This window comes from Corvus brachyrhynchos, unplaced genomic scaffold, assembly GCF_000691975.1.
Source record: "Corvus brachyrhynchos isolate BGI_N302 unplaced genomic scaffold, ASM69197v1 scaffold961, whole genome shotgun sequence".
Classification (NCBI taxonomy): Eukaryota; Metazoa; Chordata; class Aves; order Passeriformes; family Corvidae; genus Corvus; species Corvus brachyrhynchos.
Window position 1 is genome coordinate 566,185 of NW_008236008.1, and position 15,996 is coordinate 582,180.

General features: G+C 36.8%; 1 protein-coding gene across 1 annotated transcript in view; it reads left to right on the top strand.

Moving 5' to 3' along the window:
- The window catches only part of MYBL1 (MYB proto-oncogene like 1), a 25,852-nt gene that overhangs the window by 2,214 nt on the left and 7,642 nt on the right, over positions 1–15,996 (top strand). The window contains exons 2-12 of the mRNA XM_017731162.1: positions 3,466–3,630; positions 3,756–3,827; positions 6,558–6,650; positions 7,828–8,048; positions 9,834–10,017; positions 10,240–10,314; positions 11,787–11,891; positions 13,142–13,375; positions 13,686–14,051; positions 14,527–14,669; positions 14,887–15,001. Of these exons, the coding sequence (XP_017586651.1) occupies positions 3,466–3,630; positions 3,756–3,827; positions 6,558–6,650; positions 7,828–8,048; positions 9,834–10,017; positions 10,240–10,314; positions 11,787–11,891; positions 13,142–13,375; positions 13,686–14,051; positions 14,527–14,669; positions 14,887–15,001 (1,773 nt within the window). The remainder of the gene's footprint in view (positions 1–3,465; positions 3,631–3,755; positions 3,828–6,557; positions 6,651–7,827; positions 8,049–9,833; positions 10,018–10,239; positions 10,315–11,786; positions 11,892–13,141; positions 13,376–13,685; positions 14,052–14,526; positions 14,670–14,886; positions 15,002–15,996) is intronic.

The window sequence follows — 15,996 nt, forward strand, 5'->3', positions numbered from 1 at the left end:
CTACCACTGCCCCGGCGTCGGCTGTCACTGCCCACCTCCCTCCCCCTCCGGCACTCTCGCAGGTATCTCTTCTCTCGGACTTCTGGGCACCACCTCTTGGGTACAGATCCCGCCTTTGCCCTGGCAGCCGCCCTCATTTCTGCGCTTTCGCTCAGGTCGTCTTTGTTGTAACTTACCTGGGCAACTGAGCTTGTCAGTAACAGCTACGTTGTCTCCGCAGTAGCTTTCCGTGCTGGTTATTTTCCTTCTGGTGGAGTAACCCTTTCTCCTTTTCACCTCCGAAGTGGCTTTGGCACAGCCTTGATGTAAAGTTTGGGCCTGTTGAGTTTTCCCAATGTCTTCAGTGCGCCTACTTTCTCTCGTCTGACATATTCTTTGATTGAAGATGTCATAATCTAGCCTGAAATATTCCTGAGAGAGAATGTTCTGCTCAAGAGCTCCAGCAGCTGCCCTAGATGGCTTTCCTACATCTTTTTGTTTTATTGATAGGAAAATGGGTGTGTCTTTGCTTTGTATTCAGAAGGTGGGTCTTGGAGAACTGTTTTGTCGCAATGGTTAGTCTTGTCTTAAATCGGTTTCTGAAAAGCGATAAAGAAATGTAAGAGAAGGATTAGTACTGAGAAAGGAAAGGATACCCGGTGAGTTATCTATGGTATCTGGGGTTTATTGTGGATGCATACTTTTAATGGAGTTGGGGGTGGTTTCAAAGTTACACATATTAAAACTGCTTCTGCGTTTTCCTCTGACATGGAAAAAATTATAAGAGAATATTTTTCTGCAAAGCTGCAGCTAAAACAAGAAAGAAATGCTTTGGTGTTCTAGTTGTGTAAGCTGCAAAGGGCTTTGCTTGCAGAGGCTGACTGCTGAAGCTGTGTTTGGCTGTCTCAAAGAATAGCTTGGAGATAGTGTGTTTCTTGGCACTCCTAATCGGCATTTTGTAGTTTAAGGGACTTTCACCTGTGGTATTATAAGCAGTAGTTTCATTTTTGTCAAGCTTAACTTGTATTATCTCACATGGCTGTGGAGAGCCTTGGTTTCATGATTGAAAATACAACGGGTTGTGGATAGCAGAGGAAGCTTTGGTTAGAGACTGACAGCCCAAGGCGCATGCTGTGTCAGTGTCTGATGATGGTATCTCCAAAACTAAATCACTGAAGCTATGAGGTTACATAAAAGTGACTTCAAGACTTTTAATCTAGATGTGGAGTAAGGAGAAAGTGTAATAACTTTGCACGAAATGGTATTAAATTTAATCTTATATTCGTTTTATGTTAAACTGCTCTTGGTTGTTGCATTTGGAAGCTTGATTTTTTTCCTTTAATGGTTCTCAACTCAGAATTGCAAGGACAGCTAGAACAGATCTCACAAAATACGTACTTTATTGTCCCAGATGTCTTATTTGATGAAACTTGGTGGCTGCCTTCCACTTTGGTGCTGTATTTTAGCACAGTTTCATAACTGCAAAAGAATTGTCAAATGAGCTATAACAACCCCACATTTAAAAATCTTGTCTTTTTAATTGAAAGCTTAAAGTAGTAGTCCCAGCCATTCATCTGTATTTGATTTATAGTCTGTTGTAGCACTATTCTAAACAAGACTCAGGACTAGGTGGTTGTTCAGGTGGAATCGAGGTGCAGGAGAGGTTAGTGCCTGCTTGGTGCACAGAGGCACTGTCGGCTGCGGCGGTTTGGCTGTGGGATGCCAGAGCGTTCCCAGTGCAGGGCTCTAAACTGCAGCTGCCCGTGGGGCCCCCACGTTGTCTGGCACCGGCGCTCTCACCAGTGTCACTGGCGTGTATATGGAGCCCCTTCTCCTCTTCTAAATCCCCGTGAGTGTTCACGTAACTGGAGACTGCTCATGAGCTAGTTTGCTGTGTGCTGGGTAAGGAGGTTGTGTTGACAAAGGGCTTAACAAGAAGGCCAGATTTTAGTTATAAGTGAACTGTATGGCTTGCTTGGTATGAAATGGTATTATGAGAAACATATTTTGGTGTTACAATCCTAAAATATATCCCTGAAGTTTGTCAGATACCTGTGGACAAAAGAAAAAAAAGGAGGTGGTAGGGGGAAGAAAACAGTTACTTCTGAGTTTAAGTTCTCTTTTTGTAAGTCTTAAGCCACTTAATGCAAACCTCTTATAGTCATTGTGTTTGCAGCTCATTTTTTTTGAAAGTACAGTGAAGAACTTGCTGTTGGCCTTTCCACAAGTCTACTGCCTTGTCTTTCAGCAATTCAGCAGAGTTTTCATATGTTTATGTTTAACTGCTGCATCATGAAGCTAAGTAGGGCAAATGAACATATGGTGTAGGACATAGAAGCAAGTCTGCAAGAGTTGGGCACTTGCTATCCTGTGGTAATGCTTTTGAGTAAAGTATGTTCTCTGTGGCTAACAGGAGCAGACTTAATGGGAAATAACAAATAATGTGTAAGTGGTTAATCAGCATGCTGTGCTGATCATTGCGTGTTTTGGAAAATAATGGAGAGATCTCCAATCTAATCTGTTCTTAGGACACCAGCACAGGTTAATTTCATTACTGGGGAAGGAGTTTTTTTATACTTGTGGTTGAAAAATTGAAGTAACTGTCAAGGATGAGCACAACTAATACGTTTTGTTTTGAACCTGAATTTATTATATTTTTATTGTGCTTTGTAATAATAAAATGGAGAAAAAATTGCACTGTGAAACTGATTTTAATTTAAGCAGTGTATTTGGATGGGAGTCCCTTCTTTGGGCCTTTGGTATAATTAATGCGGGGGCACTGCAGGCCTTGTTGTTAGACCTAGGTTTCCACATGTGTTTGAATTTATGCTAACATGAGTCACTGACACACAAGTTTTAGCGATGATTCCATGAAACACTTCCCTGTGCCGCCTGTTTGGAAGGCTTTGTTTATCCAGGCTGTGGAGTTCCGCATTTCTCCAGTAGATGGAGCGTCATCTACGTGGAGTCGCAGGGGTGCCTGGCTGCCTGCCCCTCTGGGTCCGCACTTTGAGGCTCAGCGCTGATGTCGAAGTTATTTCTTCTGGAACGTATCTGTCTTCAGAGATTTGTATCTAATTCCTGTAACACTGAGGCAACGCTTTTAGTCAAGTCAGGAGCCCACTTAAAATCTCAAATTGACGTTTACTTATTTGACATTCTTGTTGTGTTTGTTTCAGTCATGGAGGTGGATCATGAATGTGTTTTGCAGCCTAACAAACCACTCTGTTAGCTCATTCATGTAAAAGAAAGATGAAAAAATGTGTTACAAATTCACGAATCCTAAAAAGTAGTTTTTCCTTCAAATTTAAGTCTCAACTTGGAATGAGTTATCTGTCCAATGTGTGGCCTTGAAATTAAAATGAATTCTGTACTTTGACATGATGAACTGCTGGAGGCAGACCTTGATATCATGCAAATCCCATATATAATTTTAGAACAATATGTACAGATTGGTAAAAAGGTACAAGTAATTAGAAAAAATAGGTTATTCAGAGGTATTTTAAACTCTCTTTTGATCTTCTTCACTCTTCTGTTGTACTTTGCAGTGAGGAAGACGATGATTTTCAATATATGGATCATGACTATGAAGTACCACAGCAAAAAGGTTTGAAGAAGATATGTAGCAAGGTGAAATGGACCCGTGAAGAGGTAATACTTTTTTTTTTTTTTTTGCTTTAGTCTGATCCCTACCTAATCTTCTTAGCTCATGAAATATGTTATTATTGTATTGGGGTAGCATGTAAAATTTATTGGCTGAGATTATGTCTTAACAGGATGAAAGGCTAAAGAAGCTGGTGGAACAAAATGGTACAGATGATTGGGCTTTCATTGCTAGTCATCTACAAGTAAGTTGAATCTCTGTTTCAGTTAAGTTCTCTTAATATTTATTTACTTTGGTCATATGTCTAGCTGGGAAATGAGGTGAAATAGATCAGAAGCACGTAACAGTAAAAACTATTTTAGAGGATGCTTCTAAAATAGACTTGAGATCTAGCTCAGACCCTGAAGAACCTTATTGGCACTGTCTTCAGTGACAGATTGAAATGATCAGAAATGCTTTCTGTTCACACTTGCTATTTGTTTTCATTATGGAATATATTCCTGTATCTTACTGGTTCCATTACTTGTGGTGGCTATATCCAGAATTCACAGGTTGCTTCTGAAGCAGTTAGAAGAGTGGGTTGCATTTGAATGATTGCTTGAAAGGAGCAGGATGAATTTCTTGAACACCATAGGCAAGAGGGTGCATGTGTTTATTTACTTGTATGTGTTTTTTGGAGTTTTTTTGTTTGTTTGGATTTGATTTTTTTTTTCAGTAATCACTGCTTCCGTGAGGTAATGGTAGAAAGTACCTACAACTAGAATTGATGGTGTTTATTTCTCTTCTGAACAAATGTTATAAAATGCCTGCTGTAAAAATATAGTAGAATCTAAGGCTGAAATCACTTCTTAGAAGTGGTGTCAAATATTAGAAATCAAAAAATTACACCTCCTCCTACCTTTGAGGTTCTTACAATATTGTCTGGGATGATGTGGTTGTATGAAATTCCATTGTAAGGTAAAAAAAGACTTGAATTCTAAATGCTGAACAACTCTAACTTTGCATTGTTCTCATCATATTTTTGTGCAACTGTGATGCTTCTGATTTTTTTTCCAAGTGGCAAAATATAGATATCAGGGAATAAACTCAAAGCTTCTAAATTTAAGTCATGTATAAGCAAATCCATATTCCTTACATGTATGTTATTCCCTAATAAAAATCAGTGAAATAAGTGAATGGCAGAGGAGAATCAAAAAGCTTTTATATTAAGCTGTTTAAAAATACATTTGGTGATACTGATATGCAGGTGTAGTATGAATTTGCATTTAACAGATCTAACAGTTTAATACAAACTTCTTCAGCTGAAAGCAAAATAATTTGTTCTGGAGACAAAAAAAATGTTGTTCAGTTGGGCTCAAGTGAAGTTGAAAAAACATTCCACAGTTATCATAGGAAACTTGCATGATCAGGTTGCCTACTGCAGAATCATTGATGTTGGAAGGAACTTCTCTAGGTCATCTGGTTCATGGCCCCTACTCAAACAAGGTCAGCTGGAGCAAGCTGCCCAGGACAGTGTCTGTTTGGGTTTGGATATCTCCATGGATGGAGACTGCACAGCCTCTTTAGGCAACCTATTGCAACAGCCAGATAATAGAGGCTGGCATAATTCGCTCTTACCTTGTTACTGATGATCTTTTGCTAGGAAAACCAAGGGTATCTCAAACTGCTGTGTTTTCAAACCCTCATTTCCTTGCTGGACTGGGCACAGGTAAACCTTCCCTCCATTCTGCCCCAAAAAAGTGAAGATGGCTTCAAGGTGGCTCTCAAGAGTGGGAGTGTAGCTTGTAATCACGTTCAGGTTTTTTTTTGTGGCTAAGGCAGACTGAAACGATTATACTGGATCATCCCATCATTTGTTTTGCTTTTCTCTCCAAATCATATTATGATTTCAGAAATGTCTGGAAGATAAAAGCACTAAAAGGCCACAATTTAAAATGTTTTTCTTTTGTCAAAATAGTAACAGCTATTCTATATTGAGTCTTTTACAGCTTGTCTTCACCAGGAAATGATGATGTTCTGTAAAAAAAACTGTAGTGTGCTTTTAATCATAGAGTTACTACTTGTAATTAGCTTGAAGATACTGTGAACAGTGTAATTTCAGGTGTTAGTGTTCTGGGTGTTTTTTCTGGTTCTATAGACTGCTGCTTTGTTAACTTGATCTTAGCATGGTAACACCTTTACTTGGCAGACAAGACCAGCAAAACCTTGCAATTGGTATTTGCTATCCAACAGCTTGTACTGAAGCAAGTAAATAATCATGTCCCAGTAAAAAAGTATGCTGTCCTGGGTCAGGCTCTCAGCTGCATATTTCTAAGCATCGGACCAACCCTTTCATATAGATAGTTTCTAGGAGGTTAAGTGAAAGTTACTTCTCTTTCGTAACTGGGAACAATATTTCAAAAGATCCTTAGTGAAGCTACAGAAAAGCACCATCTGTCCTGACCAGCAAAAGCAATGGTGTTTAATTAGTATGTGTTAACTAAATTTGATATGAATCTGTTTTCCTTAACACTCAAGTAAAGAGCTGAGAATACATTAATTTGGGATTTAGCAAAAAGTGTATTCTTTTATTTGAAAGAAAAAGTATTTCCTTAAAAAGTTTCTCCACTTATTTAAGTTACAGATAATGTCAAAAATAGATCAACCACAAAGTTTAGAGAAAGTGTGGAGTAATAAGGGCAAAAATAAATGCACATTTTTCTTTAAAGAGAGTAAGTTCTGAATTTGGTTATCAAGTTAGTACATTGAAGTAATTAGATTAGAGCTTCATGCAAGGTTGTTTTTTTCTGGAGAAGAGTTTTTATAAGCAAATGGAATAAGAAATAATAAGGGAGAATTTAACTATTATACTTAGAACAAAGTTCTAAATAAGTCCTTTAATTTGAAATAAGCTAATAATTCATGCTAGAATATATTTACAGCTTTATGTATTCAAGAGTTTAACAGCTACACTGGTCTTCTAAAACTCTTTCAGAATCGTTCAGATTTTCAGTGCCAGCATCGATGGCAGAAGGTACTAAACCCAGAATTGATTAAAGGTCCCTGGACTAAAGAAGAAGATCAGAGGGTAACAAAAACTAATTGATACTCTGCTCTTTAATAAAATTGGCATATGGCTGCTAAGAATGTGTACTTTTTCTTGGGTTTCATTCCCATTTAGCTGATGTCTCATACGTCTTGTGACATGGATACTTATGTTGCATTATGATGTATGAGAAGAAAAAAGTTCTCTCTTAAGTAGATGGAATGTCAGGACTGCTCAAGAATTTCATTTCCCATTAGTGAGAGTCCTGGCTGAATTATTCTAGCTTACTAAGTAGGGGGGATCTCTTTGTAGCACTAAAGATCAAAGGTCTCGTTTACATCTTTTGTTCCTCAAACCCACCAGACTTGAAGGGATTGGGAATAAGGGAAATTATTTCATAATCTACTGTTACAACCCTGAGATCAGCTCATTTGGTTAGAGCATGGTCCTAATAATGCCAAGGTTGTGAGTTTGATCCCTCTATGGGCCATTGGACTCGATGGTCCTTCTGGGTTCTTTCCAACTTGGAATGTTCTGGGAAACCATTTATTTCTGTAAAGAAGCTATCACAATGTTTTAGGCTCCTTTTTTACCCCACTGTTGTTAATCTGTATTGCAGCCTTTTGCCTGCAAAACCTGGACTGCCTGATAGGGAGGTGCAAATACAGCTTTCCTGTGGTATTTCAAATATGTTTCTTGTTCCTACTGTTTAAAACTGTTCTAAGATGTTTTAAATTACTATTTGTCAATTTATGAATATGGTCTTCCTAATCTATTTTTTTCACAATTCTCATTAGTTTTTTAAGGAAAAGCTTCTAATTTGTAAAAACTCCCAACTTCCATTCCATTTCTAGGTGTAGAGGTGTGGGTTTTTCTTCGTATGTATGTTGATGAAAATAGTCAAATGAAATATCTTTACCGGTTTCTTTTTTGGCCTTTCATAATGTCAGCTTCTGCAGTGTGTGACAGAAAGGAAACTTCCAAATGTATGTTTTCATCAATATACACTTATATTCTAAACACAGAAAATTTGGAGTTAGTAATGTTTTGATTTCTTGAAAAATCATTTTTAAACCCCCAAGTCACTGTCTGCCTCCTTAGGCCTAATATCAGTTGACTATTATAATGCTATTCTAAAATGTGAGTTTATCAGTGTTCTCAGCCTTTGATTAGGTAAAATAGGTTTTGAAATTTAAATGTGCTTTCATCTGTATTCCAGGTTATTGAATTAGTTCAGAAGTATGGTCCAAAGCGCTGGTCTCTAATTGCAAAACACCTGAAAGGAAGAATAGGCAAGCAATGCAGAGAAAGATGGCATAACCATCTCAATCCTGAGGTAAAAAAGTCTTCATGGACAGAAGAAGAGGACAGAATAATCTATGAAGCTCACAAGCGTTTGGGAAACCGATGGGCTGAAATAGCAAAACTTCTTCCTGGAAGGTGCTTTTCAACTCTATTTGTGTTAAATGTTGGAATTTGAAGAGTGGTCATCTCAGTACCCTTTCAAATCTTAACTTGTTAGTCAGGGAGTATCTGTTGAAACTTACATCACGTATTATTATATTATGATATTATTAACTTATTTATCTTGATAGATGCTAAAAATCTTTTGAATTTGGTATATATTCTTAAAAAGACATAAAACCCATAGAAAGACCTCTAACACTTTAGAGATATCTTCAAATTCCTCCTGATCACTTAAAAACCCTCTGTAATAGAGTTGAACTGAATTAACTGCAAGTAGTAGTAGAAGAATTATTTGATATCAAACTTGATATCAAAGGGTTTTCATTAATGTGTATTTGAGGGTGACTTTCCTGGTTTAAGATGTGATTTTTTTTTTTTGTGTAGCACTCGTTGAACTGGACACTTGTAAAAGAAAGTCTTAGTAACCTTCAAAAGTCCAGGCTTAGGAGTCATGCATTGCAAAGTTAGTTGGTTATCATGAAGTCTCGAAGTTGAGTGAATCGTATGCATTGTTCGCCTTCTATTTCTTTCAAGTTTGACTTCCAATTTCTATGGTTGTGGAAAACAAAATTTTAGTGTGTGAAGAGTTTAATGAAATAATTCTTTTACCTTGTACTGTTAATTGAAATTCAGTGTTAAGGTTTCTGAATTCAGTTTGTGTGTTCAAGAGGTGACTGTCTAGCTGTGCCTAAGGAATGTCAACATTTGTTATCTTGGCATAATGAGAGATGTGCGCGTAAAAAATTTGCATTTTGATTAAGTGCACAATCCATGGCTCATAGTAAATCCTTCGGAGGAATGAGATGGTTGCATCTAAATAGAATTTCAGAGAGGGAAGATGAGTTTGACAGAAGAATTCCTATTTAGCTTGTTTGTTGTCAACAAATCTGAGACTTAGCTAAAGAGTGCTAAAGATCACAGACCTAGAAGATTTGTAGAGTCCAACACTAGTGGGATGAAAAAGGGGAATACTTCTTGGAGTTGATCTTAAATGAAAAATGGGGCTTTAACCAATTTTTGTTCCTACGTACCTCTACCTAAGGCTGGGAATAATAATGCTAGTATTTTAGACAGTAATGCAGTTATAGTCTACTTTTGCCTTAATGTTTGTTTAGTGTTAAAAGTGATTTCAGCGTGCTTGTCAAAATGCCATGCCTGTTTTATCCTATCCATGATCAAGGGCATGAAGAGATAGTAGGATGTTCTCCCACAAAGCTGCACATAAAACACAGAGCAGGGGTTGCAGGCTGTCAATTTTAGAAGAGATATCTTCCAGTGGCAAACACGAGCCAGAGTGCCTTTATTATGCTGTGGGACAGTAGGGTGATTGTCTTAGCTACATGTACTGCAGATTTATAGCAGAGGGGTAAATAACCTTGTGTCCACTATGTTATTCCACGTATCTAAGAAAAAAGGTTCCCCCTCATGATTACAGCCAGAACCCATAGAAAGACCTCTAACACTTTGGAGGTATCTTCAAATTCCTCCCGATCACTTAAAAGCCCTCTGTAATAGAGTTGAACTGAATTTAATTTTAATTTCCGGCACACTTGAAGTTTAGTAGAAGGAAGTTTTAAAAAGGGTAGCTTTCTAGTCATTAAGCCAAAACCCCACTGATAATAGAACTTTCAGTTTAAGCTGCTGGAGCTTTCTGGATATGTGGCTTCAGATTAACCTACTCTACAAACCCTGTAAATTGTGTCATATATTAAAATTTGAGATATGGAAGCCAGTCACTGTTTTATACTTTCATTTTAGGACTGATAATTCAATTAAAAATCACTGGAATTCAACAATGCGAAGAAAGGTGGAACAGGAAGGATATTTGCAAAGTGTTATAAAGTCTGAAAGCGCTAGTTCTGCTGAACTTCAGCCCCAACCTTGCCTGACTATGGAACACTTGCACACTCAGAATCAATTTTATGTGCCTGTTCAGACACATGTAAGTTCAAAATTTAGAATAATTAGTATTTCCCAGTTTCAAATAATTGATTTGGTTTGAAATGAGAAACAAACCTGAAAGATTGAAGATCTGTTGAGTATTTTTGTGATTTTATGGCAACTTAGGATTTGTAAATCATGAATAGTATATGTATAATAAACTAGTAATAATTTTATAGCCTCCTTTTGTTGAGGGTTTGTAAAATGTTTTATGTCTTTTTAGATTCCAGCATATCAGTATGCCTCACCAGAAGGCAGCTGTCTAGAACATGCTCCATCTTCTTCCAACATAGTTCAGGTAAATTGTTAACATCCTTTGTAAATTAAGGAGAATTTACTGCATATTATACAGTAAAATAAATAGATGTGTATCTTCAAAATGTCTGTTAGTCTTTCACTCACCTAAATTTATATAGCTTCCTCTGTAAGTAAGCTTGCTAGTGTAGTTGGTAGTTTTAGGTAGGAAAAATGAAGCTCTCTTTATAAATCCCAGAAACATGATGTTTGTGCTTATTTCTGACAGAAATATGGCTTAAAACATAGTTTACTTGTTAAATCTGGAGGCTAAATCGTGACCTATATTAGTATTACCTAGCTTATGAGAGATTTAAAGACAAGACTTTACTATTTACGTATATAGAATAAATATAACTCTGTCTGAAAAACTCAGCCTACTGTGACTTGTACTTCTGACTGTGCTTTTTTGTTCTCATTAGGTTTTATTTCTTTCTCACTGATAAACATCTTTCAATCAATTGAAGATGCTCTTTTGCAGCATTCTAAATGCTGAAGAATTAAGAAAATTTAAAGCAAATAGAAGTTGGACATATTATTTCCTTTTGCTTCTTTGGGTTCACTTGGGATATATCTGAAATTCATTATGTGATGCAGAATGAATGTAGATCTTGGTTTCTAATATGACTCCTTGGAAGAATTTTTGTGAATTTGGAATTAGTAAAAAAATGTATTTTGACACAGGGAATAATACACGTTGTGTTTCTGTTAGATAGGGGAGTTCTGTAGAGCTCTACCTAACCTGAAGTTTCCCCATGCAGGTCATCTGTTTCATGTTGCATTTTCTTTCCTGATTTGGTATAAGAATACAAGTCTCAACAAAGCCTCATATGGCTTTTGACACTTTGGATTGCCCTACACAGAAAAGTATAAGATACTTTCTGCTCCTTGAAGTACTCTCTAAATTGAGGATAGTGTATATCCTTCCCTATATTTATAGCAATAATGGAAAGTGTTAAGGAGGTTAAGAGCAAACAAACCAATCAAAACCACTTCTTTAATTTTCTTTTCTGATAGTAGTGGTGGGATTGCTTGTATAGATACTGTGTCAGCAAATGCTGAGTTGAAACACTTTCTTGCACACTTAGTGAGGATAAATAACACAAAATTTTAGAAGGCATGTGAAAACACAAGCACGTAAACCAGTGTGCCGAGGCTTGGTTCTGTTAAAGACAGAATGTAGTGACTTTAGTTTAGAAAGTGTTTTAGCATGCTGATAACTTACAGGCCATATTAGAATCCAGTTAAAATACCACCTTACACGCCACTTTTACATCAGATCCATCTCCTGGTTATTGGAGTTGTTTTGCTTGTGAGTGACTTCTGTACTACAAAATATGATACAACCTGAACAGTTCTGTTCCCTCTATGTGTGGATTCCTGTTAAAAGTACAGCTGTGTTAAAATATAGAGTCTTTACCGTGAAGGGGTGGTGGAAGTGAAAAATAGTAATGGCTTCTTTCTTAAATTTTTCAGCAGCCATTTATTGATGATGATCCTGATAAAGAAAAGAAAATAAAGGAACTTGAATTGCTACTTATGTCAGCAGAGAATGAAATCAGAAGAAAACAAATGTCTTCTGTAAGAAATGTAAATTTCTCTAAATATTTGAATATGCATTACTGAGGTTAATCCTCAGAAATTCAGTAACGGTTGTTTGGTTTAGTGTGGTATTTTTTTCACCCGACCGTCTAAAATCAAACCTATGGCTGTTGCATTGTAAAACAAAAATCTATGTATTAGAGCTGAGAGAACTTATTTTTAGTGCAGTTTTCTAAACTGTGAAGGCAGCAGAAATAAGACCAGCAATTTGGCAGTTCCTAACACCCAGTATTTTAATCCTCTTGAAGATGTAACACATTTTATATCACTGCCATTCAGTTTTATAGATCAGTAATATTGATCATCTGCTCAGTAGAGAAAGGTGAAAAATACATAGGTTTTGCCCCATTTGATTTTGAAATGTCCTGTAGATTATATTTTCCTCAAACTTCAGTGTGAGTGCTTGCAATACTTAATATCCACATTTGGACATGATGAACAGTAAATAAATATGCACTGCACACAAGTTGTGTGTAAATTCAGTGGAATTTCCCTAATTCTGTAGAATTAGGGTAACTTGCAGATGACAGTCACTGACTTCCTCAGAGAGCTTTGCATATCAGACACCTAACTAACCCAACCATATTGATCCCTAGTTTAGAATACAGGTGAACTTGAGATTTTGTGTGGTGCAGTTATTCCTGGCATTCTTTTGAAACAGTGCAGTATTCTACTTATCTAGTAGAATCTGGTTTGCTTCTAGATTTCCAGTGAAAATTAAAATTTGTTTCTTGGGTACTAAGCAGGCTACTGAAATGGAATAGCCTTTTAGAAGTTTACTAAACTATTAATGCAAAATCTGCATTAAAAAAACCCAGATCAAACAACTAGTATTTCACGCTCTAGAAACATTTTCTAATCTTAAAATTTACCTATGTTCTGTATTGAAGATGACTTCATAATATATTGGTGTTCAGGTACGCAGGAAACTTGCATCAGAGATGGCTTCCAATACAGCCCATAATTACCTAAGTTATGAGTGTGTATAAGATATGAATGTGAGGTAAGATAAAAATCTTACGCAATTTGAGAATGTTGAGTATGTTAATGTAAAGAGAAGACTAACTGCATTAATTGAAACAGATAATTGGTATTTAAAAGTGCCAAAATTAATAGTTATGCTTAGTCTTTCCACACACTACTTTTTTTTTCCACCCTGCAGTCACGTAATTGACTCTTTTCAACCTCTAAGTTGAATAAAATTAACATGTTTCTTCATAACTTTTTAGCAAGCTGGAAGCTTGTCTTGTTGGTCTGGAAATTTTATCATGGAGGATTGTATGCCTAATACACTAAGTAGCCTTGAGGAACAAACAAGTGATTTCTACAGCATGGACGAGACCCGCATCACACCTGTTCAGCAGAATTCACCACCTAAGTATTTGGGTGTAGAAGCAAACAGAATGTTAACACCTCTACAAACCATTCCAGAATTTGCAGAGACACTAGACCTTATGGAAATTGTAAGTTTGTATTCATTCTTAAAAAGAAGTGTTTAATTAGGAATGACAATTTACACAATATGTGTAAAGTACTGTTAAAATTGCCTTATTTTGTATTTGTCTATAATTTCCACCTTATCAAGTGATTTATTGCCTTTTTAAAAACAATTTTGTTTTAAAATATTCAGTATTTTATGATTGTATGAAAGACACGGGGAGAATAATTTGGGAAGAATATATGGCTTGTGGAGCTAGAGGGCTGATAGATTATCTTGGACATTGTGAAGTAATCTTGGATAAGCCTGCCTGTGTTTTGCATCTTGCCTCATAGGATCCGGTGGCGTGGAGTGATACCTGTTTTGAGCTTTCAGAGGCTGTTGTATCCCCTGTCAAGCCGGCTCCAGTAAAACTAATGCGGCTTCAACACAGTGAAGGGGCTGCTGAGTGCCAGTATAATGTCGGTATTATGCTTGATGGCAAAAACCACAGCAGCATCAGTGGGGATGAGGAAACAATTTTTTCAACAACCTCAAACTTAACTAAGTTCAGCAATCCACCTGCTATCCTGAGAAAGAAGAAGCGATTGCGTGTTGGGCAGTCCCCGGTGACTGATCTGAGCGATGGCCTGTGTAATGATGCCGTCAATGTTGCACTCAAGCGGACGCCAGTGAAAACACTACCATTTTCTCCATCACAGGTGAGTGCATCTTTAAATATGGCTAAATGTGAAGACTGTAGTGGGTGGGTTATAAATTATAAGTAGTTTCTTCCCTAGAAGTATGTTGTAGCCTAAATAAATATGTCAAAATAACTTCTTACAGCATCTGCATAAGAGTAAGTATCTTAAAAATAAATCATTAAACAACCTCTGTTTTGAAGACTGATGGGGAGGGTGGCAGCAGCAGTGACAACCTGTGTCTCAGCTCACACTTTCTCATGCGAATAATTGTTGATAGAGACCTTTTGTCTCTGTGACTTAAGTAAGTAGTAGGGATTTTAAGAAGAAAGTCAAGGTTTCAGCAATAAGTGTAAGTCAAGAATAGAGTACTGGGGTTTGTCAGTAAAAGTCTTTCAGATATGTGTATATAATTCGGGGGTCTTTGCTGTTCAGCACAGTGGTGAAATTTTGTTCTGTAAGGTTGCTTTTTCCCTCCCCCCCCCCTTGTGCTTAGTTTTTCAACACTTGCTCTGGAAATGAACAATTTAACTTTGAAAATCCTGCATTTACATCGACTCCAATCTGTGGGCAGAAAGTTCTTATTACGACTCCTCTACACAAGGAAATGACACCACAAGATCAAAAGGAAAATGTGGGGTAGGTTTATTACATTAAACATCTGGTGGTGTTACTAAATTAAAGTTTAATACACGTGGGGTAATGCTATAGTGATCTCAGTACTTTTCAGGTTCATGGTGCTGATACCTGTTGTGTAAATTAAAGTATTTTAAAATGTTTCTTAGATTAATTTAATTACATTGCTAATGATAAAATATTAAAATGTGTATATGAATGCTTTTATATGCTTGAATAGTTTTAGAACTCCCACAATGAGAAGATCTCTTTTGGGTTCAACACCAAGGACACCAACTCCCTTTAAAAATGCTTTGGCTGCTCAGGAAAAAAAGTATGGTCCCCTCAGACTTATGGTATGTGATGATACTGTTTCTTTTCTTCTTTGTTGAAGTCTAAATGTCCTCTTGGTTTTGAGGTACTGTAAGCCTCCTTGTGATCCTAGAAAGCATTTTCTTATCCTAGAGAACAACTAGAACGTGAATCAAAAACGCTTTGGATTTGGTTGTTAGGCTTGTGTAGTATGGAGGCATTATCTTCTTGAACAGTAATTTGGTGCATATAATCATTTGATCCACAGTAATCTTAAATGCATCAGTTTCATGTTTGTGAGTTGTTTTAAATTTACCTAGCCTTGCTAACACTGTATCTCTTACGAGGTGGTTACATAATTGCCTGAGATTTTAATACTTTAGGGTTTCTGTTTTTCAAAAGAAAAATTTTAAGTTGGACAATGAATGGGTGTGGGTTCTCCAGCTGGGTAACTTAGTAAGAGCAAGCTGCTGTACATGAGTTTGACTGACCTCATTATTTTAAACAACTTTCACATTTCACTTGAAAACCTGCATTATCTTTGAATCCTCTGGACTATGTAAGAGCTGAGTTGTTCTTTGGTTTTGGTTCTTCTACAGCACTAGGACTGAAATTAGGTGTTTACCACAGTGTGATAATCTTGAGTGATGTTAGCAGTCTTCTTCATCCGAAACCCCAAAATTTTAGTATAGCAGTTCATGATCCTCTGATTCTTCTGGCTGTCACAGACTTTTTTTTTTTTTTTTTTTTGGTTTTGTTGACTATGGATAATGTTACCTTTTTTGTTAGTTTGTTCCAAATGAATTCAATTTTTGTTCTCTTCCTAGCCTAGCTAAGGTATGTTAATGCATAATAACTTTTGGAATTCAGTAGACATATGCTTTTCAAGTTCTGAAAAAATTCCAGCCAATATATATTGACTACTTCTTTTCTGCAAACACAGAAGGTAGCTCAGACTTTGCCACGGGGCTTGGCACCATCTGTGTTACCCTATAGATTCACAGTCCCTCACTATGCAAATGGAGTGGTTTGGCATTCC